The 24,377-nt window shown below is 46.2% G+C and overlaps 1 protein-coding gene across 1 annotated transcript in view; it reads left to right on the plus strand.

The window, feature by feature from the left end:
- The window catches only part of BRINP1 (BMP/retinoic acid inducible neural specific 1), an 87,506-nt gene extending 84,110 nt beyond the window's left edge, over positions 1-3,396 (plus strand). The window contains exon 8 of the mRNA XM_040083541.2: positions 1,916-3,396. Coding sequence (XP_039939475.1) covers positions 1,916-3,056 — 1,141 coding nt within the window. The 3' untranslated portion in view covers positions 3,057-3,396. The remainder of the gene's footprint in view (positions 1-1,915) is intronic.
- The last annotated feature ends 20,981 nt before the right edge of the window (positions 3,397-24,377 follow it).

Here is a 24,377-nt window from a genome sequence, read left to right on the forward strand (position 1 = left end):
AAACAGGAAGCACAAGGCTTCAGATGGGTGAAAACATATTTGTATTGCTGAAAAGTGAGCAAAAATTCACCTGTGAGCAGGAGGCAGCCTCAGCCCCCTGGGATGGTTTGGAAATGTTTGTTGCTGTCAGCTTGTGGCTGTGTTTTGCAGCCACACTGTGCTGTGCTGTTCCCTCCCCTCCGAGGCAGAGCTGTCCCAGGAATTAGGAGGAGCCCTGTGCACATTTCCGAGGGACCAGGGCTCTGTCACTGTCTCCCTCTGCAGCAGATATTTATGGAGGTCACTGCCTGGCTCCCAAGCTCCCCAGCCAGCCTTGTCCTTTCTGCCAGCAGAAGAGCTCCTCTTGGCTGGGAACAGGGGACAGGCCCTGGCAGCCCTGTACCACAGGAAAAAAGTGAAAATTGTCTGTTCCCACATCCAACACTTCAGAATTTTTCTTCTAATGCCCTTCCTTTTTTCCTCACCCTGTTTTCCTCTTCTTTTTACTCCTTTTCTTCCTGCTTTTCCTTCCCACCTGTTCTCTTTCAGTTGTTGCTGTTGCAGCTTTTCTCTTTCTCCACCCTGTGTTCTCTTTCTCCACCCTGTGTTCTCTTTCTCCACTCCTTCCCACTGTGTTTCTCTCTCATTTTTCCTTTTACCTGCACATTTTCCTCTCTTTCTTTCCCAACCTTTCTGCTTCTGCTCCTTGATTATTTCTTTCCTTCCAGCGCTTTCCTCTGTTTCACACTCTCATCCCTCCGCTCGCTCCCTCCCCCTAATCATTTTGCTGTTCTTTGCTGCTGTATCATTTAATGCCTTCTTTGATACAGCCTACAGCTTAATGATTATTCGGAGGTCAGGCGATGCAGGTGCCATGAATTTCACTAATCCAGCTCTGAGAGCCTCTGTCCATAATCACTCCTCTCGTTCTACAGGGGCTGAATCCTAATTTGTCATTAGCCAGTCCTCTCACTGCAGCACTACCAAGAACTTTTTGCCCAGAGGAGACAATGAAGTATTCATTAGCCGGGGGGAGGCGGAGGGGAGGGAGCAGCGGCTGCACAGAGGGTTCTGCTGAGAGCTGCTGAGAAAGGAGTCGCTGTGCCCAGCTTTCCTGGGGCAGTGGGAAGGGGGAAAAGGGGGAAAACAAGGCAACATGGCAAGTGGGTTGTGCAAAAAGTGAATGTGGGTTGCAGTGTCATTTTCTAGGAGTCGTTCCAGGGCTGTAGGATGTGGGGTTGAAGGTGCTGATCCAGCAGCTGTGGGAGTGGTGGGGCTCAGGGGTGGGTGAGTGGGGCTGATTTTAAGGGGGAGACTCCAAGAGGCGGATTATTAGCAGCAGTCTTTGGGTTTTTTTTTAAGGAGGAATAGTTTTAGCAGCTTTTTCTCTGAGCATCCTGGCTTCCACCCTCTTTTCTACTGTTCTGAGCTCTGCACCACAGGCAGAGGTTGCTGCTTGCTTTTCCTTGCCCTGTTATGGGTCTGATTTTAGAGGGTAGGGCCACTTGCCAATGACCTGAAGAGCAGTTTTCTCCTGCTAGCCTGGGAGTTCTGCTGCCCTTGTGATGTCTGATCACCCCACAGCCTCTGGCATGGCTTTATCAGCTCCATTCCCATGTCACCGGCACTGCTGGGATCCTTGGCAGGACACAGTGCCTGTCTCAGCTCCTAGTGCAGAGAGAGAGCTCAGATGAGCATTTCTAACTGGTAGAAATTTCTTAGAAGGCTTTTGCTCATCACCAAAGGAGTAAACAGCAGATGAAAGATTCAGTCTAGAAATAGACTGGAACAGCTCCCAGATGCCACGGCAGGGCATCGATGTTCCGACAGCTCTGCCTCAGACACATCCCTGAAAACACTGTAGCTCCAGCAAGATGCCAACCCCGAGTCCCTGTGGGGCCTCAGAGTGCTAATTCTTCCTTCTCCCCACCCGCAGGACGATACAGGAATGGCTTACCCGAGTCCAGTCCCTGCTCTACTGCAACGAGAACGGGTTCTGGGGGACCTTTCTGGAAAGCCAACGGAGCTGCGTTTGCCACGGTGGCACCAGCCTGTGCCAGCGCCCCATCCCCTGCATCATTGGGGGCAACAACAGCTGTGCCATGTGCAGCCTTGCCAACATCTCCCTCTGCGGCTCGTGCAACAAGGGCTATAAGCTTTACCGAGGCCGCTGCGAGCCCCAGAACGTGGACTCGGAGCGGAGCGAGCAGTTCATCAGCTTTGAGACTGACTTGGACTTCCAGGACCTGGAGCTGAAGTACCTGCTGCAGAAGATGGACTCTCGCCTGTACGTGCACACCACTTTCATCAGCAACGAGATCCGCCTGGACACCTTCTTCGACCCGCGGTGGCGCAAGCGCATGTCCCTCACCTTGAAGAGCAACAAGAACCGGATGGACTTCATCCACATGGTGATCGGGATCTCCATGCGCATCTGCCAGATGCGCAACAGCAGCCTGGACCCCATGTTCTTTGTCTACGTCAACCCGTTCAGCGGGAGCCACTCGGAGGGCTGGAACATGCCTTTCGGGGAGTACGGCTACCCGCGCTGGGAGAAAATGCGCCTCCAAAACAGCCAGTGCTACAACTGGACCCTGCTGCTGGGCAACCGGTGGAAAACCTTTTTTGAGACCGTCCACATCTACCTACGCAGCCGGACTCGGCTGCCCTCCCTCCTGCGCAACGAGACTGGCCAAGGGCCCGTGGACCTTTCCGACCCCACCAAGCGCCAGTTCTACATCAAGATCTCAGACGTGCAGGTCTACGGCTACAGCCTGCGCTTCAACGCTGACCTCCTGCGCAGCGCGGTGCAGCAGGTCAACCAGTCCTACACGCAGGGCGGGCAGTTCTACTCCTCCTCCTCCGTCATGCTCTTGCTGCTGGATATTCGGGACCGAATCAACCGCCTGGCGCCTCCGGTGGCCCCGGGGAAGCCCCAGCTGGATCTGTTCTCTTGTATGCTCAAGCACCGCCTGAAGCTCACCAACAGCGAGATCATCCGAGTGAATCACGCCCTGGACCTGTACAACACCGAGATCCTCAAACAGTCCGACCAGATGACAGCCAAACTCTGCTAACCCTGGACTTAGCAATGGACACCTTGGTGATCGATCCTTTTGCTGTATTAAAAAAAAAAATAAAAGAAAAAAAAGAAATAAAACAAACAAACAAACAAAAAAAAGAAAAAAAAGAAAGAGAAAGAGGAAAAAAACGTAAAAAGGAAGAAGGAGAAGTGGGGGGAAAGGAAAGAAAAGGGGAATAATAAGATTTGTAAAATGTAATTAATATACAAAAGAGGAAAAACAAAAAAAGAGGAAATTCTTCATTTGTTGAAAACTAAACCCGTTCTAGCAGCTGTATAAAACTGTCAGGCATGTTTGTTATTTCTATAATCCGTCATAAAAGGGTAACACCGTACTCTCTCTTGACCTTGGGGGTGTTGCTTGCAAGTCCTCAGGGGCAGCAGAGGAAATAAAGGCAGGAGCAGAGAGAGGGGCAAACTTCTGTACTGAACTGTCAAGTTTTCTGCTATGCAGGTGCCAAGACAAAGAAACATACAAAAAAAAAAAAAAATCAAAACAAACAAACAAACAAACAAACAAAGAGTTATATGTAAATGTAAAAGAGCTACCATTATTCCTATAGTGGGAGTAAATGGTTAAAGATAAAAGATATTTCTTCTGTTGAGATTTATGCCAGCTTTATGTTGAGTTATTCCCACAGCCTGTGCTGAGCTTTGCAGGAGGACAGGAGGGGATAGCAGCTCTTGGGGTGTAAAACTGATGCCTCCTTGGTGAGACCACACAGAAAAGGTGGAGGGTGGGTGCAGGGCTCAGGGATCCTCACTTTGGGATTTCCATCTTGGAAGACATTTCACCAGAGGCAGAGGCTCAGCAGATGCTGGGAAAAGGGATGTGTCTGGTTGTTCAGCTTGACCTGCAGTTTGTGCCCTGCACTGGGCTGGTGCTGCTTTCAGTGATGCCAGAGGAGGAGCAGCACCTGTAAATCTTCACTCACTCGTCTTTCAGGCCCTTCTACACGGTCCCTAAAGCAGAGAAAGCCCAAATCATAAAGGCAAAGCTGAGTTTGTCTTTCTGCCTCAGGTGCTGAGTTTGCCAGTAGCACTGGGTAACCCTCATCACCCCTAAAAACTAAAGCACAATGCAAGGGAATACATTTCCAAGGAAACCTGGAGATACTGAAGGGTACATAGGTCATTTTTATCCACTGGGAAAGGAAAAAAAAAAAAATCCTTTTTACTTTCTTATGTTTCTGTGGCTGTGAATAATATCCTTGTCTCACTTACACTTTGTCCACAAAAAAAAAAAAAAAAAAAAAAAAAAAAAAAAAAAAAAAAAAAAAAAAAAAAAAAAAAATCAAATATATGAGAACATTTTATTAAAATAATTAAAATATACGCAAATTTAGTAAAAGGGAGGGGTGGGAGGGAAGAGCACAACAACCAAACCTATCCTGAATTTGCAAGGATAAAGCCAAATTAAAAAGAACTGAGTAATCAAAGAAAGAAAGAAAGAAAAAAAACAACCTAAAATAACCAAAGGGTAGATAAAATCTTTTGGAATGTGTGTGGACATGTGTTTGGATTTAAACTAAAAAATAGGATGTTGAATGGAGTGTGTGAATGAAGGATCAGCTGAGCTGGGTGATGAAGCCTGAACACTGTGGGAGGTGAGTAGTGAGGTGTTTCTCTTAATTTCACTGGGTTTTTTTAGTTGAAGTTGATTGAGAAGTGCTAGTGAGAGACTGGAATTCCTGCCCTCCAGAAAGGGAGAAATAAATATCTGATCCTGATGGCTTCCAGAGCTGGAGGAGCATCCTGTGGAAAACAGGTCTGAGCAAGGGGCACAGTCCTGATCCAAAGACCAAGATTCGGGCTTGGCTCAAGATTTAACGTGTTGATTCAAATGATTGACATGTTTGAGTCAACAAAATAGTCTTGTAGGAGTTTTGACTTTATTTGAAGGCTTTGGCTGCGATTTTGAGAGTAACATCAGTTCTGGAAAGATTTGAATGCATTGAGGTGTTGGTCATGTGACACCAGGGACTTGGGCAATTAAGGCTGGTTTCAGTTTAATTCATATGATTTAGGTTGTTCTCATCCAAATTTCCTGAGAAGGAACTGGATGCCTTCAGGAAAATATACATTCACTGACCTCTCCTGCTGAGCTACCAATTGAGGGCATAAGAGAATCACTTTGGGCAATCAGTTAAACCCCAAAAAGGGGGATTAGTCACAAAAGTCTGTGTATCCAAGAAAGGGTATCGGAAGAAGAGCTGGGTGAATTAAACAGCAAGGACATTTTCAGGGACATTCCTTCAGTAGCAGCTTTTTTCTCCTCCCTTGCATCAAGATCTCTCTCTCCCCTGGTCAGTCCACACAAGAGGCTTCAGGTAGCCCATTTTTCCCAGTGTTTGTTTTTCATTTGCTTGGTCTTTGCTTTGTGTAGCAGAAAATCATATTAGACCTCAGCGTTCCGAGAGTGTTCTTTATAGATGTGACATTTCTGCCTCAGCTTTCCGATAAGAGAACATTTGGCAGCAGTCGTATGCATGGAGGTGAGTTTTAAGCAAATAGTAGAGAGTATTCATGGGAAATGAATGTCAAATTTGTAATTATCAGTAGAAATAATGTTCCTGACAGTTACATCCATCTAAGCAGGGAATAGAAATGTACTGTTTAAATTACATGTATGACCCAAAGAGCTGACACTTGAAAGAGCTATGGTTATAGCTCTAAAAATACTGACTGCTGCTTCTGAGCAGCCTGAGCTGCAGCCTGCATGCAATGACGGGATTTGCTCATGGCTGGGAATAGTGGCCGTGCCAACACGGGGTGAAATTAATTCGATCAATTCTTTCCTTTGAGATAAGAATCCAGGTCTAAAGAGTAGAAGCCAAAGAAGCTGCAATTAAACCTCAGATCTCAGGGGTAACTAGCAGCACATTACCTAAATCTCTCCTGGTGTTTGTGGCACTGGTAGGGATCAAATCAATGGCCCTCATGTATCTTTAATGATGCCTTGGGATGAGCATCCCCCAGCATTTACTGCCTCCAGCAAGGGGGGAAACTCCACGGACCTTAGGAACTGTTTTGGGTGCCAACATAACGTTAAATCCTGGCTGGGCCACCCAGAGCCAAGTGGATGGAGTGGAGCTGAGAGAGGCACGTGGGGTAACACTGCCACTGCAGCTGGGAAAGGGCAAGCTGGAGCGTGAGCAGAGGGAAGGGGTTTTGGCATACACCTGCTGTCAGCATATGGAACTCACCTTGGGAGTGCACCTGGATACGATGGCGCATCAACACCACAAAGTGAAGCCACGTTCCAACATGGCTACATAAAATTTTGTGAAGGAATGCAGCAAAAATATCATGAATAAACTCCCATGTCCTCCAGGGTAGGGAAGATGAAATTATTTGGCAGCTCAACCACCATTTTGGGCTCACTGAGTGAATGGACAAAATCCCAAACAAGCCAATCAAATGTGGATGATTGCTTTTGATGCTAGGAGATAAATTAAACAGGGCACATGCTCTGCTTCTACTGCTCAGTCCCTAAAACCTTCCCCAGGTAAGGAGCAGTCTGTGACAACAAGGTCCAGAAACATCCCCCAGGTTTGGTTTAGGGATTTTGTTCTGCAGGCAATAGGAGATGTGGAGGCATCTGACATCTGTCTCAGCAAGAGAAAGAACTTCAGATCCCCCAGAGATGCCACACCAGTGCTGCAGCGGGGTTAATGGGCTCCTGAGGAAATGATGGTCATAAAAATGTGTTTGACAAGACAATGACTGGAACGGAGAGTAATTAACAGAGCAGAATTGGGTGCGGCTTAGAGAACCCCTTCACCATAAAACCCGACCCACTAACCTGCATGAGCAGTGGGTACTGTGGCAGAGTTTAATGATAAAAGGGATGTTCATGCTGTCAAGTCAGAGTGGCCATTCTCGGACTGTATGAGAACAAAACCCAGCTTCCTTCCCTGGCATGAGAAGGAGTTAGGGAGCAATCCCTCAGATTGTCCAGCTCAGCTAATAGAGAGATGCTCCTGCCAATTCAGGACAGATATTTGTCCCTTGTCATTAAATTAGGGACTACATGAAAGCCGGAGCTTCCAAATAACCCAGAGAAAAAATAAAAGCCAATGCCACGTGTCCCGAAGCCAAAGCATGGAAAAAGCAGCACGTAGGGCAGAATCCTGCTTCCCTTCAGATGCAGAAGAATTCTGGGACCATTTTCCTCCAGTCACATGATAGAAATTCATTGGGAGCTTCCTAAGAAATCTGCTCCTTTTAAATTATTCAAATTTAGACTCACCAGCCGGTGTGGCAGAAAGCAAAAGACGTCAGCAAGGCTTATTAACATGCTGATGGTATGGCTGTGAGTGTGCAGAATGTCCATTTGGATCAGGGCTAAGAGCACAGCGTGAAGTTGCCATGGAAACGTGGGGAGGCCATTAATTAGCTATCACATGGAATCATCAGGAAGAATCTGGACCTCAGCAGCTTTGGGCTCCTCAGAGGCAAAGGGCACAGCCTCAGAGACCCCCCCAGCCCAGTCAGGCCCAGTGACCCCTGCACAGCTCCAAGAACAACCACATTCTGGAGCTGAAATGTCCTCTTGAAGGGAGGAGAAGTAGGTGGACAAGGACGGGGAGGGGGTAACAAGCACAGAAATAAATAAAGGATGGAGAGAATTTCCCCTTTTCCTTGCCCCTTCCCTACCCAGGAAGCCTGGCTGCTCTTGCATAGAAGAACACAAGAGATCTGTTGCTTTTTGAGCTGACAAGGCTTATGCCAGTGACCTCGAAGAAGCTGAGAGCAGCCCAAAGGCCCTGGCAAATCCAGTTAATGGAGTTTGCATCTTCTTGGGTGCAGCTGGGATGAGGGAACTCCAACGCTCCCTAGAGCCATCCTGCTCCCTAAAGCCATCTCAGGCCACGCTAAACCAGGAATCCCTTTCCCCAAAGTGAAACATGGGCAAGTAAGAGAGGCTTCTTGGCCATTTGCCCAGCCTCCCTTCAGAGCCAGAATCCTGTAAGCAAGCTGTGATGGACTTCAGCTGCCACGGATGGGATGTTCTTTTTAGCTCTTTAGCCCACTTGCTAAAACCTGGCTCAGGAGGACATTTGGCAGATGGTGCCTCCTGCACAGGGGTGTAGCAAGATCCCCAGCCTGGCTGCTCAGTCCCAGTGCTGCAGGGGATACTGCCAATCCCCGCTCTGTGATCTCTCTCCTAAAGCACTCTCCTGGAGGACTTTACCCTCCTTGAGAGGAAGAAATGGCACAAGGAGGAGGTGCTGCAAGTCTGAGAGCAGAGGCAGAGGAGGATGGTCTGTGGTGTGCGTTCTGGGGAGGGGCTGAAGGGAGACACGGCAGACAAGGTGTAAGGAGGTCATGGGGGAGACACTTCCATGTTCTTTCTACCTTGGAAGATTTGAAATCATAGATTAACCCTGTTGGAGCCAGTCAGATTACATTTCTTGCCCAAGAATGCACATATCAATTATCTCACCCTCACAATTTTTTTGACTTAATCTAAATCTTCTCCTAATGCCACCAGAATTATTATTCATCAGTGAATTAAATAAATATGGAAATCAGTGAGGATTAAAGTACTATATAAAAGCACTGTGGGACACTTCAGTCCTTCCTCCTGAATTTTTAACTGGAACAAGATGGGTGCTTTGTACAAATACATGGTTAACCAAAGCTTCCTTTAGTGTAACAAGAAAAAAAGGCAAATTATCCAAGTCTCTGCCCCCTGGATATTAAAGACATCTCCAGGAACAGCCCCAGCTACTGTTCCACATCTTTGTGTCCCCATCCTGAGCATTTATCTGTAGATCTGTGCAATCTCCAGGTGGCTCCTGTCCAACTCCAGCACTTGCTTATAAGCCAGAAAGGAAATTTGACCTTGTGTAGAGCCCTTTAAAAAAACAGGCCATGGGTTCCTCCCCAGGAGAACTACAAAAGGTATAGCTGGAAAAAATCACCACAGCAGCAGAATTTGTGGAGGAGTGAGATCTGGTGAGGTGACCCTGAAGAGATACAGGCAGGCACAAAAGAAATGGGAATACTGACCTCAGTGCTCAGGGAGCACTCCTTTCACTCCCCCAGCTCATCTTGTCTCTCATCACCTCCTCATTTCAGTGATGGAGAAAGCCAGCCCATTCGATATTTATACTTATATATATATATGTATAAAACACAACATAATGCAAGCACAGCTTAAAATAATATTTTAATGCTGAAAAAGTCAAATAAATCAGACTGAACCAAAAAACAACAACAAAAAAAGTGCAAAATTAAATGGGAAAAGCACACCAACTCATTTTGTTTATTAGGGATGTTTTTTGCCAGTGATAAATCACTGTGAGATACCTTAATTTTTAACTACTACACAAGAGCTTCCAGTAGAAAACATCCAACTGAATATTTTTGGCTGAAATTTTAGGTATAAAAAAATAGTTTAAAGTCAAGGTTTCTTGACTGACAAATGTGGGAGGGGGTTTTGCTTTTTGAGAATCTGAGTTAGCCCTGTGTTTTATTGCTGTCAGTCATGTTGTCTAGAACATACATTTGTCTAAATAGGAAAGAGAAGTTCAGCAGGGGTGATTTTCCAAGATGCTCACACATCTCCTCAAACAGGGTGTGCCAAGGGGAGCTGAAGGTCAGGAGTTCTCAAAGCTGCTGCCAGGAACAGAGGAAAGAACGCCTGGATTATGGTGGTACTGAATTCAAGTGAGGGAGCCAAGAGACTGACTGTGACATCAGAGGGACAGAAACACAATTACACCCTCTGTGTTTCCATATGCAGGTTTTTGTGAAGTTCTGATGTGTGTATATTATCGATCTCCTAACTTATTAACAGACATCTATTAATTTATCTGTTAATTCAGTGTATGTCCAGGAATAAACACAACGAGACTTGGATGGTCACAGAGCCCTCAAAATGTAGATTAATAGATAAATTAATAGAGGTAAATGAATAAAAGATTAAGGTTGCCACTTACACAGACATGATCAGTTTAGGTCCGCTCTGATTTTATAGGTGGGGAAAAGAAACCCAAAATGGGCAGAGAGTGACTTGGTTACGGCAAAGCCTGCGCAGAATGTGACCAGAGCCTCTCTGGAGTCTCAGGCCTAAGCCTGACCTTTGGAGATGAAGATACGTGAAGATGAAGATGAGGAGAATGTCAGAGTGGGAATGGTTATTGCAGATGAGCTTTATTTCCACAGCCAGTTCCTGGTGTCTGACTGCCCCACTCTGTCACACTGGCAGTGACAGTGACCTGGAGGAAGTTGTACCATGCTGTGCTGACAGGATGTGGGCTTTGTTTCAGACGTCTGACATCCCAAACGCTCAGGTCCAGCCTGAAAGAACAATCTTCACCTGGTTTTGGGGTAAAGTGATCCCCATAACAGAAATTTCCTGGAGATGAAGCAATCCTTATTTCAGCCTCTTTTATGGAGCTGGCTCCTTGACCCCGTTCAGCATCTCCCTCTTTGTGGGGTTGTGCTGTAGTTTAGGAATGAATCTTGTTCTGCCATGTGGTGACAGGATCCTATTCTACAAATGTCAGGCATCTAAGGGTTGGAATCTGGCTTTCAAACTTCCCTAAGACATTTAGACTCAGGGTTCTGTTAAGATTCATTTCAGAATGAGAAAGAAAACCTGGATATTGCCTGAGTTGGATTTAGACACTAATTCTGACCTTTTGTGTTTTTACAAGCTACTCAATTAAGGTAGATCACTCCTGCCTCACTCCAGGATACCTGTGAACTATCTCCAGACTTTCATTGCCTCTTGATATGAAAATCTAATCATGTTCATTGCTCAAAATCAACTCTGGTTGAGGACTAATGCAACCTTAGCTCAGCTTAAGCAAGCAGCTTGTTCAGGAAATGTAGATAAGAAACCCTGGTGGGTTGCTTTGAAAGTCAATAGACTTGGACTTAGGAGGATTAGGGAAGGGCTCAGTCCTGCAAGGTGCTGAGCACGATGGGTTGCAGCACTGAAGGTCTGAATGAGTGTGGCAGATGCATGAAAGAAAGGGACTGCTCAAACCCCTGAGTTAATGCCCGTATATTATTTTGGTTGGAATTCAGAGTTCTCAATAACTGATAACATGCAGGGAGAATCCCAGATCTCAGGGCTGTAAAGCCCCCAGAGTCCCAAGATCAAAAACCCAACTTGCCAGCCCGAATCCCTTTGTTCATCTCAGCAGCTGCTGGGTGAGGTGAGCCTGGGCAGCGGTGATGGAAGGGGCACAGAGCCTTCCAGCCCAAGATGAACCATCACAGTGCACCCAGCAGCCAGCCCGGAGCACAGCACATGCCCAAATGAGCGCTGATTGCATCACTGCTTAATGAGAATTAATATCTCTGATGTAACACTGAGGGACCTCAGTCGCACACCAAGACCCCAGAGGAGCTGGCATTTTACTGAGATGTAAGAAAAAGGAGATCTGGTGTCACAAAATCTCTCAGAAGAGCACTAATTAAGAGGAAGATGAATGTGGCACCATCTGAAGTTCTCAGCGGGTTTTCGAGGGTCAGTCCCATAAACTTTCACCAGTCCTTCATCTGTTTTTTGGGGTGGTTTTTGCTGCCCCTGGAAATGTTGGACAGGAGCCATTGCTTTTACCATTTCAGTATAATTCCATTCAGAAAGTGTTTTTATACCCCTCTGATATCTTTATAGAGTGAGCAGCATTTCCTTCAGGTCAGCATTACTTGCACATTTATTACAGGATCCAGTTAATAAAAAAAGGCCAACAAACTCAGAACAAGAAATAACATAAAAGCCAACCAGATGACACAGACAGAACAAACTCATGCTCTAAAAAGGATTTGTTTAAACCAAGAAAGAGGGCAGAAGTAAATGTTGAAAGAGTTGCCCATGGTCACAGATTTAGGCAGTGACAGAGGGAAAGGAAGGAAAACCTAAAAACTGATCTCTTGCAGACAGCTCTGGTTGTACCAATCCCATGTCTGTGCTTTTCAAAGCCTGTACCTAAAGGAGCAAAAGTTAACTGGGAAAATTAGGCTTTGTTGCCAGCGTGAAGGGAGCTGAGGAGCCAAAACCACATCCTCTGTGTGACTAGTTGTGGAAGAGCTCACCCGTTGTGGAATAGCTCCAATTTATTTGAAAGATCAGGCATTGGCCAGAGGCAAGGTGTTCCAGACCAGGGTACCCAGCTGTTCTAATGGCCCTGGCATATTCTAACTTTCTGTGCTCTCCTGTAAAACAATAATGCCATTTCTGCCATCGTTATGCATCACAAATCAATCTGGCTGCTCATGAACAGCTCTGACCTGAATCTGTCACTTTACAGCAACCTCTTGTAGGATTCCAGGTTTACTGCCATATAAGTGCTCTATTAGACATGGAAGGCTGCAATAAGCTGATTAAGAAACCTTTCTTTTCCTTTTTTCTTTTTTTTTTTTTCTTTAAAAGACTTTTTTTTTTTTCTTTAAAAGACTTAACATATACTTTTCTGTCATCAGATAAGTACAAAATAAACCTGAAGCTTCACCCAAAATACATTATGCAAAGAAATCTGTCACTATAAAAAGCCTGAACCACGCAGGACTCCCTGTACCAACTCCTCTCTGCACCGCCTTGGCTGCATATGAGGGAGTCCTGTTGTGGCAACTGTTAATTCTTTAAAAGCCTTGAGTCAAACCATCCTTTCTGTGATTCAGCTGCTGCAAGACACATTTTCTCCCTAGAAAAGCAGCTTTCTGGAACAATAGTTTCATTCCAAGAAGGGAAGTTCTAAAGTTAAATGGAAAGCAGCACTCTCAAAGTTTTGGGTAAAAAGCAACCTTCCATCTTATTTCAGCTCAGGAATCTCAGGACAGCCTTCTTGAAGGGAAGCTTTGGTGAATGATTTAAGTGGCAAGGGCTTCTCTGCTGGGTTTTGATTACTTCACTCCAGATGAGACAGAGCCAGCCAAATGCTAAACTGGAAATGAAGTGTTTCAATAATTTCCCATTACAAATGTCAACAAAAATGATATTGTGCTGAACTTGCATTTCTGGGAGAGAAAACTGTTCAGCTGGGGAAAAATGAATTGGTCAGCTCCGTTAGCAGAGAGTGAGTGGAGAAGTGAAGTTCATCCCATCTGGGCTAATGGGGTGTGAAAATTTGGCCTCGCTGAGCACATGCAGACCTTTCTTAGTGCCCCTGAGAGCCTTGGGGGAAGGAGTGATCCTTGATTGCTCTGTCTGCTGTCTGCGCAGCTGGAATGTGCTGCTCCAGACAGGGATAGAGGGTGTAAACCCCGTGGGGTTGCTCTCTGTATTTCCAGCTCTCACCCTGACGATCAGGCAGTCTGCAAGAGCTGCTCTCCATCAGACATTTCCATGGCTAGTGCTCCGGAGAGGCAATTAGCCATGAGGGCAATACATCACTCCTCAGCCGAACTGGCTCTTCCCTTGGGCTCCCACTGCTCTAGAAAAGGACTTTGTGTGTGTATTTTTTCACCTCAGTGGAGGTAGCAGGGTTGTGTCCCAGCACACCGGACACATCTCGGGGTTGGCTTGTTGTGGCGGGAAGGAAGGGGCAGAGTCTGTTCTGATAGCGGGGAAGAACTGTCCTGGATAGAGAGAACCAACCCTGGCAGACATATGGGTATCCAAACCAGACCTAGCAGCAACAGTTCCTGCAAACTGCAGCAGTGTGGAACTCGGAGGGGCCAAGGTCCAAAAGGAGCTGGATGCTGTGTGGGATGTGGTGGCTCTGGGTGTAGGACCTGGGACAGGGTGGTGGCACACACGGCCAAGCAGAACGGTGTTTTTGCAAAACAGAAGACAGCACTGTGAGGACCATCTACAATATTTTGAAGCACGACTCGACAAGTTGGAGCCCAACTTGAAAGGCAGAGAAGGTATTCTGAGTGTGACATTAGAGCCATTGATGGTGGCAGGGTTTTGCAGTGTGTGCTCTGCAATCAGGGGACAAAAGCCCCGGATATTTCTGGTAATCAAAGCCCCTCTTTCAAATCGGTTATTGAGTTTTTCCTCTTGTTGCAATCACTGCCCAGCACAAGCTGAATTACAGTGTTCTTTATTAACCAGCGCTGCTTGCTTCACCTTAATTAGTGCAGACCACTGGAGTTAAGGTGAATGAGGTGAACATTAGATGCAGTTTCATCATTGATGTTGAAAAGACAACCAAACCTCAACTCTTCTCCCTGTGAGTACCTGCCTTGCCTTTGTGAGATGATCAATAGCCCTTCCACTGGAGGGGGTGGGCAAAGCACCTTTCAGAACTGAAAATTGTGCAGGATCCAAGTGTTTTCTAATAAAATCTTTCAAAACCTTCACAAAATTTCTACTGAAGGCCAGATTTCCTGGGACACCTATAATTATTCAGAACATAAGAGAGAAGAGATGAGAGTTATGGGCCTGTTTCACCTAAAGAGGCCCAATTCAAACAAGGGACCAGAAATACCAGGACATGGATAATAAAAGGAGAGTGGGGGGGGGGGGGGAAAAAAAAATAAAAAAAATATATATATATATATATATATATATATATAAAAATATATGAAATATAAAATATAAATATAAATAATAATAAAAGAACAAGGATCGATATCTTGAAGGAAAAAAACCAAAAAAACAACAACATTTAATTTTATACAAACCATAAAGTGTACACACATTCTGTGATTTCCCAGAGGTCTCCTAGCTAATTCTATTTTCCTGTAAAACCCACTTCTTCACACACCACATCCCCAGCTCCTGTCTTTGCAATACAAATGTACATCCAGACTGCAGGACACCCCGAGAGATTTATTCCCATGGTGCTGCTCTTCCTCTTCCTTCTTTTTCATGTTTCAAAGTCAAATATCTATCTTTTGGCATCTTCTGTGCTTTACTTTGATCCCTGAGAGAGAGAAAACTCCTTTTCCTTGCCCTCACTCTGGAAAACCACGAAGGCAGAGGCAGCGTGGCTGTCAGTGAAGTGGCCAGCAGGATGCAGGAAGACAATCAAATTCACACAGCAGATGGGAAGCTCCAAAATTATTGTTTTCCCCAAACTATGTCAACATATTGACACATTCAAAAGCTTGGCATCCTGGCAGAAAAAATGCTAATTCAGGTTGAGGAAGACACTGGGACATCTTCCTTACCTTTGAAAAGATCTGTTTTAAATTCACAGCTCACACGTTGTGGCACAGCGTGGTTTATGCTGAATTATTTTGAAAATCTACCCCTGCCTAAAAGAGTAGAGAGCCAAAAAAAGTGTTTTATACACAGTGTAGTTAGTGCACCCCAGGCTTTTGTCTGCAGCTTTCGAGAGGAATGTCTGTGTCAGGCTTGTCCTAAGTTTATCCTGATCCAAAACTGTTTTTCTACAGCTAAATTTGCCTGGCCTGCTGTCCAGACTGTGAAAAATGATGGTATTGATCCCATCTCCTTGCTGGCAAGGTGTGACGTGGATAATTGGTGATGCTGTGTGGCAGAGTGTGCAAAAAGAAAATTAAAAATTCAGTGATGTCCCCTTCTCGCACCCCTGGCCAACACACCCAGGCCCCGCAGCAGCTCTGCCTGCAGAGGGGACGTTGGTGGCACAGGGCTCTGGTGGAGGCGCTGCTCCTGCCCCATGTCACACTCCTGTCCCTGATGTTCCAGCCAAAGTTGTGTCCTCCTGGCCCCAGGGAAGTCAGCCTCTGGTTTCTTCTCCAACTTGCTGGCCTGGGGAAGCTCAGCTTGTCATCCTTCCACCTCCTGTGATGGGGAGAGGAGAAAAAAGAAAAGGATGAAAAACAAATAAAAGAGGAGGAAAAACACCCACTTAGCGACAACTGGAGGTCTCCTCAAATGTCCATACAAGCACCAGACTTCCTGAGGTGCCTCAGTGAGACCAGCAAGGACTGGAAATGGGAGCAAAAGAAGCCAGGGAGGTGGGTCTGAGCCAGGCTGCAGCCGCTGATTTGAGCTGCGCTTATCACTCTGTGGAGTTCAGGGAGCTTTCAGGTGATTGCTCTAAAAATACCTTATCTGCAATGGTTAAAAATAATTTCCCCCTTTCTATTTATTGACCTCCCTCTTTACTTTTATGACCTCCCATTCCCAAACATCTTCCAAGGATTTAAAAATAACAACCTGCCTTTCTTCCTCCCCACCTAATTTGATTAACGTACACAGCTCTGTTTAATTGGGTGCGTGTGGGAAATGAAGACCTGGAACAGGAACATTGCATCACTGGTCTGACCTCCCAGAGGGGTGAACAACACTCCCTGCACGCTGTCCCTGGGTAATTCAGTGAATTCTGGGTGATTCAAATACGAACTGCTGTCCTCTGAGCTGCCGCTCTTTCGGTCTGAGGAAGAGGGTGCCAAGGCAAAGGGAGGGGAGAGCAGAGAGAGCAGCAAACCGCAGTCACTTGCTTTGAACATGGATTAACGGCTGTACTTTATTCCAGGTGCAGCTCTTCCTGGCTGTGCCATCTCTCGCTGTGTGCACGGCCCAATGCCTCCACAGAATGGGTCAGGCTGGAAGGGACCACACTGGAGTCACCTGGCCCAACCTCCCTGCTCAAGCAGGGTCGTCCTGGAGGTCTTCTCAGACCCGGTTTAATTGTTGCCTCTCATGCCGTGAAGTGGCGTTTACTTCTCTGTGTTGATCTTCTGACAGAAACAGGAAGAAATCTTGAGCTCCTCAGAGAGGATGAATTCCACAACGCTGCCACTTCAGGCTGAATTATCTCTTTAAGGCACCAGAGGTTTCTTTAGGCATGGAGTTACATAAGGGAGAGGGCTGTGCCTGTGGGAGCCCTCAGGTGCAGGCACAGAAGGAAGGGCTGTACAGGATGTGTGTCCTGGCTGGATCTGGAAGGCCAATTCAGAGTTAAACTGCTCAGCCTTTGCTAGAGAAGGGGCATTATCTAGCAAGAAATAGTATCAAACACAGGGGGAAAAGAGTCCAGCAGAATGGATACAGATGCACTTCATTTAATTTAGTACTTTCCTGCTCCTCACTCCGTGATCGGGGACGCAGAGAACAGCAGCCACTTCGTGCTGCAAGCACAGCTTTTTATAAGGACTTTGCAGTACCTTCTGCCCTATTAACACTTGCTGTATTCTACTCCCAGGCTTAATTATTCATCTTATACCCAAAAGTGCAGCGATGATTAAACTGAAGAGCAGTTAGGCATTTTCAGATTGAAGTAATGCTGCAGCGGTGGAGAGACGCGTGTTTCAAGGGTATGAGTTTGTCCCTCTCTCCGTGCCCAGATCCCCTCTCCACTGAGCTCTGCCTCTGTGCTCCTCCTCTGCTCAGCCTTTAAAGCACCTCTCTTTGTTCCCCTTTCTCCCCTCATCTCACAATTACGTCTTTTAGCTCTCTCATGCCGTTACCTTTCCCCTCTGTTGATTTGCCTCTGCAGCTGAATTTCCTCTCTTGCTCTCTCTGCAGGCTTGGATCAAAGCCCATTGAAAACAACTGAAATTTTCTTACTGACTGTTGGGAGATAATGCTGAAAGAAGGAAACGTTAAGAATAACAAAACTGAACCGCAGTTTTCTGTCTATGGATTAGGGATGGGTCAAGTGACTTTCTGTTTCCAATAGGCTTTAATTTCTCTGACTCCATGAAACTTGAGCAAACCATTTCAGCACCACTTTTGAAGGGCAGAGATGTGCAGATTCCAGGAGAAAGCACAAAACGGTCCTTTGAAGTGCCATCAACTGAGAAGGAAGTCTTCTCACCTCGCTCTAAATCGTGAAAATAATTTGAGACAAATTCTGGTGACACTGAAGATGGCTAACTTCTGCCACCACCAAGTCAGGCTTTCAGTTTAACTAGTTATTTAAGCCAGAAAGAGACTGTTACCTTTGGAGAATGACTCATCCCACCCACTCCAGACACTGTACATTAGGAGAGGTGACTCATGCTCTGGAGATTCCTCCCATTCTCCTCACAGCCTCTACAAGAGGGCTGGATCACTTGCTCAGACATTTAAACTTTTACAGGACTAAAGCTGGGTAAAATGAATCCTCCCTTAGCCGAAGAAACCCAGCTATTTCTGTGCTTCACAATAAGCACCGTGATGGACACCAGAGCACTGCTGCTCTGTGACCCTGCACGCGGAGCTGCAGGATGGATCTCCTGTCTTTCCTAACTAGGTCTGAAGTAATGGATGCCCAACAGGCAGGCAGCTCAGGTTCAAGCCAAATCCTCCTGGGAGACAGCAGGAATTCCTTCTGTGCTTCCTCCTACGAAGTAGCAGGCGAACACTCAGCGTCCAGCTCGATTTCAAAAACCTCCTCCCTCTCTTTTGCTGCCCCATTGGACATCGCACCCCGTGGTGCCTTCATTTCACTGAGCTTCTTGTCCTTTGTCACCTCATTCTATGCTGATGGCTCTAACAGGTTTGGCTTAACGTCCCTGACTTAACCAGGACATCCCAAGGTCCTGGGGCAGGTGGGAGCAGGGTGCAGGGCTCGGTTTGTGTCCCAAATGTTCCTGCAGCCGGGCTGTGGTCACACTCCCTGTCTCTGAGCGCAAGGATCCAGTCCAGCACTTCAGACAAACACTGGAGCACAGCCAGTCCTCTGGTGAGAGAGCATGAGAGCAGTGTCCAGACCTTCCATTTCCAGAAAAACACATGATGGGAACAAAGTTAGGACTTGCTCCTGCTCTCTCTTGTTCACAGTTTCTCCCGTGCATTTCTGTTGAGGGCTGCAGCAGTATATGCATTTATAGAACTGACCCGAAGACAAATGCACACAAGCTTTTCTTGCCTTCCCAGTGCTATCTTGGAGGCAAGGCTCCAGTCTTTAACCATATGACACGGCAAGATAAGCCTTACAATAAAAAGCAAACAATGCAAGGCCAGCCCTGGGCGTCCGAGCAGCGATCTCTGTTTGTTCAGCATTTTCCCAGGAGGTTGTGGGAGACACCTGTGAGTGAGGCTGAATGCAGACAGTCAACTTTGCTGAGGCAAAGAGCACAGCATTCTGGGTTATTAAACCATTCGTCTTCCAGCCCTGGGGAAAAGGAGTTTGCCACAGAAAGTCACAAGTGGGCTGAGGTTGTGTATCCCCAGCCTGTTTCTCCCCATTCCGCTGCGTCCCCCGGCGTGGCACGGTTGGGAAGGGAGCAGGGACTGGGAGAGGCAAAGGAAGGATGTGCCTGACAGTTTTCAAAACTGTCTCTGGCTCTTGTCTGCCTTGTCTCCTGATCTCCCCTCAACAGTGTTTTTTCATTGTTCATGATAGGTTGAGGTTTTCTGGTTTTTTTTTTCAATGCAGACTTAAAAGAAGAGTTAATACTGTCAAAAAATTCACTTTTGGAGTAAACTATATTCTCCATGGCATGATAATACAATATGCTGTTAAATTCTTTCACTCAGGAGGGAATAAAGGATATTTGAGCATAAATGCATTATCCACAATCCACAATAGCACAGCCTATACCCCTGTGGATAATGCTATTAGTGCTACATTTCAAATTAAAAAGCATATGCTCTTCTTTCGAAAACAAGGGACTGCTGCCCACTGCCTTCACTTGACTAAGAACAAAAGCTTTTAAAGTGATAAAACAGCATTCATTTGATAAAGACAGCCATCTGTATCTGATTTAGATAAGTGTTGATATTTAGAGACAAATTGCTGTTTTGGGAAAATTAAATACAAGTGGGAAGGTTGTGTCTGCTGTCCCCAGCAGCACTAACCCAAATCCTGACACTAAACCTCGACCTTGAACTGCAAGTCTTGTGCGAGAGCGCTTTAAATCATTTTCTTAAACCCCTTCAAATAAACATGTTCCCAAACTCACCCTCTGCCTTCCCAACTTATCAGTCTGGATTAGTTAAAGTGGGCTGCTTATTAAGGTTTTTTTTTTAATGTCTTCAGAATAATTTGGAAAGACACCAAGCTCTTAATGTACCAGATTCTCATAATGCAATGTGATATTAACAAACATCAAACTCCATCAATGATCTGTGCAGCAGGCACCCTTAGAGCATGTAATTAAGATAACAGGAGATAACATCAGCCACGAAAAAAAGAGAGCGGAGGAGGGAACACAAATGGAGTTTTTCTGAGGAGGCTGAATTGAGCCTGACCCTGTGAGGTCAGGACATAGCAGCAATATGGGAACACTGAAAATGGTGTTGTGATAGTGCACCAAGCTGAGATGGGCACCGTGATCATCCGCTGAAGCACAGCAAGCAGCCCAGCCAGGGTAGAAAATGAATATTCACACACACACGTGTCCTCCTGAAAATGGTTGTGCAGGCTCTTGAGGAAAAGACCTCAAGTGTTATAACCTTTCCTTGATTTTTAAATCGGTGATGAATGTAACAAAGACAACAGGAGCCACCTGTTAGTGCTTTTATCAGACCTTACAGGCTGTGCAGAGAGGGTCGGCATTATAAACTCTATACAGGGTTATCTCCACTGCTTTATTTCCTCTGCCACTCTGCTGGCCGCACCCAAAGGTGAATGTGCGTACGGAGGGGTTGAGCCGGAGGGCAGGGCAGTGCTGGAAAAACACAGTGAAACCAAATGCAGTGCTATTATCACTTTGTGCTGCCAAGAATCACCCAGAATCCCCCATCTGCTGGGCTATTTCTGCTCGCTCTAGGAGAGAAGTGGGAACAGTACTTTCTTTCCAAAATGTTCCCATAGGCTTGGAGAAATGTTTGTGGCTGTGCACACCTCCTAATCGCTTTTCTCTGGTAGATGGCTGGATATTTTTGTGCTGGAAAGTGTGGAGGTATGTGCTGTTCCTTTCCCTAGCATAACTGAATACATCCACACGCAACTGAACATTTATATTTAGCTGTTTAAAAAAAAAAAAAAAAAAAAAAAAAAAAAAATTAAAAATCCCAGCATATCATGATAACAAGTTTATTTCCAACCAGAAGCTTCCATCCATTTGGGCAAAACTCACTGCATTTCAAGGCAGTAAGAGACAAGGCCAAATGCGTATTTTAAATAACATCAGAGAAGAGAGTTTACACGGCATATTTCAGATGCATAAGTCCAGGCTAATAAACCCCCTTTCCCTACGCAGAACCCCCAGTGTCAGGCAGAAAAGTAAACCAATTTGTCACTGCTGCTGCCTGGTGCCAGGATAAAAGTGTGTGCTATTCCCATCCCTTTGCCAGAGGTCACTGGATGCAGTGCCTCGAAGCCTGCCTGATGGAAAACAAATGAGTGCAAACGTTACAAATTGAACAGAAGGAGCTCTGCCGTGGCTGGGGGAAAGGCAGGGGGATGATATCTTTGGGGGAAGGGGGAGGAAAAGAGCTGTGCATGGTTCATGTGGCACAAGAGTGCTGTAATCACTGCGCAGGGGGACGGCTGCTTCCAAGGACAAATGGATAATACGTGTTTTGCTGGGGCGATGGTGAGATAGTGAGGAGCTTTGAATGCACTGATACAGCAATTAAGTGAACTCCTGTCCTTGGGCTGCTGCTGAGGTTTCTTAAAAGTGCAGTTTTACACAGCACTTCAAGTCTTTTCGCAGCAGCAGCGGGGATGCACAGGAAATGTGCTCCTGTGTGTGCTGGCAACGGCAGGACATCTGTCCAGGGACACCATTCCCTCCTCCAGGGATACAGTCAGGGACCACAGAAGACGTTCTCTAATCTAACCTGCCCCTTCAGAGGGTTAGTCTGGATAATAGGAAGAAATTCTTCCCTAAGAGGGTGGTGAGGCCCTGGCACAGGGTGTCCAGAGAAGCTGTGGCTGCCCCTGGATCCCTGGCAGTGCCCAAGGCCAGGTTGGATGGAGCTTGGAGCAACCTGGGATAGTGGAAGGTGTCCCTGCCATGGCAGGGGTTGGGAATGAGATGATCTCTGAGGTTTCTTCCAACCCAAAACATTGTGTGATTCTGGGATGCGCAGGGGAAGATGGAGCGAGACCTCGATGCTGATCCCATGTCAAATACAGAGATGCTTTTCAGCAAGAAAAACCATGAATGTTTCTACCCTGGAGCTGCTGCCTGTAGGATAAATTAATCCAAAAAAACATGCAACTGGGCTTGTTTTCCTGTGCAGTTTGGGCAAATTTGTTTTATGGTTTTATTGAACTAGATCCTTCTTTTTATATCCCGAAATGCACAGGGATGAGTCCAGCACTGTCTGTTTCAACCAGCAGTGCATGCACAGCAGATCTCTGACAGTCTCCAGAGGAACAACAGCACAACAGATGCCATTTTGGCTGACCACAGAAACTGGGAAAAGAGCCCTGCTGCAAAGCTGGAAGTCTTACAAAGCCTAACAGCAGGTCCTACAAAGCCAGTGTCGTTCTCCTACCAGAAAGGGATGGGCACACGTGGACACAGCTGTGGGCTGGCGAGCACTGGGCTGGGAGAGCTTTTCTGTCCAGGCTGGTGCTTCCCCACTGAGTCACTGTCCGTCAGCATCACCCCCAGAGAAGTGACACTGAACCTGGGCACTGCACTGATTAACTTCTAGCCACAAGTTTATCAGGCTAATTTTGCTTTGTGAATTCTTTCTAATTTACTCGACTCATTTTGCCTTTCGGTGAGTTATCCTCCTACAAGGGGAAAATTCTTTGCATTTCTTTGCCAAACATTTTATCGTGGATTTTTTTTTTTTTTTTTTTTTCCTGTGCCATAACTTGGTGGAACTCTAAGGTTCTGCAGGTTGCCTTTTTTGTTCTGTTTGTAGTCCATCCAGCACTTTGACTGGGGGCACACTGTCCCTCTGGGAGATACAGCTATCTATCTATATATATAGATATATATATATTAAAAAAATAGGGATTACATTGTTATTACTCTGTATCCCATGCTCATGTTGTGCTGGTCGGTTCTGACACAACCCAGAGCTCCCATGCTGAGTATCAGCCACCTGATTTCATACGCATTTCTCCATCAAAGCAGGTTGTTAGGGCTAAAGCTGAGAAACAAAGTCAAGTTCCTTCTAATTCCCCAGCAGTCACTTCCAAGCTCAGGAAAAGGAGGTTCAGCCACTGAGCAAACAATAGCTGTATTAATTAGGCTGCTCTATCTGGAAAGTATTTTGAGGTATTTTCTCATTGTTATTTTGTTCCCTTTTGTGGAACGCCCGTGCCTCCTGACCCCACCTGACACTCTCACCACCATCCCTGCTCTTTCAAGGTATCTTTTATTGCCAGACAAAGGGAGAAATATCTATTTGAATGTGGCACCAGATAGGCCATTGCTAACGTCTCTACAATAGAAAAAGGCCCTGCAGAACAAAGCCATCCTTGGTATTATCAGGAAGGGAGGTGAGGGCGGAGAGGACTGAGGTGTTGTCACACGTGTCAAGGATCAAAGGTTGCCAGCCTTGGCTTTGGCCACACTAGGGCGATTCTCAGCTGGTGTAAACTAAAGTACCTTCCACGAAACAAAAAATGCTGAACTATGTCTGCTATTCCCCATGATTTCATTGGAATTTCAGGGAACATGTGGGGGAAAGAGCCCTCAAAGGTCACAGCACCCAGTCCCTGCTATCTTGGGCAACTGTTCCACGCAAGCCCACTCGAGAGCTGATCCAGCTTCATCATAAAACCCATCAGGCTGCTGCCTGCCACCCACTCCTCTTGCTGAAGGCTGTCCCAGAGCTTCCCTCCTCTGCTGGCTGCAAACCTTCCAGCTTTCAACCAGAATTTATTACGTGGAATCCATCCCGGCTCACTTTCTGAACGCACAATTTTAATCCAGCTTGGGGAGGAAGCAGAGGATGGTGGGGCTTCTTTGCACTCCTTTTGTTGCACAAATCTGGGAGAACATTCCCCTGGTGTGGGGAGCCCACTGCGTGGGCGAAAGGTGGGGCTCAGCTTTCAGTTCCTGCATTTCCTCCTCTATTTGCAGGTAATTCACTGCACTATTGAGCTCTCTGCTATTTCACTGCAGCCTTTCCTTCACAAATCACCTATTTCTTTTGTAGGCAGAGCTGTTTCCTCATAGCATCTCAACACAATTAGCTGCAAGGAGACAATATCTGTGCCAGTTTGTCCAAAATCCAAGATTTACCACAAGCAGTTCACTCACCAGGGGGGCACAGGATCACCAGGCCAAACCTGAGCATGGTTAAATGCTGTCAGCTCCAATGTGAGGAGAAAGGTGGGTTCCTTCTGCCTCATGCCCCTGAGTGTGTTACAACCCTTTAACGTGCAGAACGAATCACACTTTATTAATCCAGATTCATTTAACTATGATATTTCATAACGGGTGCACCTTAATTTTGACCATCTGGGAACATGGGATGACTTTAAACACCATCAGGAGCTTAAAAGTCCTCTCAGCCTTAGCAGGTTAAAGCCTGATCCCCCAAGACAACCTGGGCTCGGCTCCTCCTGAGGACACTGTGGTTATGTTTAGTCAAGAAGGATTCAAATCTTGGACACACATTGCTTTT

This window comes from Hirundo rustica, chromosome 20, assembly GCF_015227805.2.
Source record: "Hirundo rustica isolate bHirRus1 chromosome 20, bHirRus1.pri.v3, whole genome shotgun sequence".
NCBI lineage: Eukaryota > Metazoa > Chordata > Aves > Passeriformes > Hirundinidae > Hirundo > Hirundo rustica.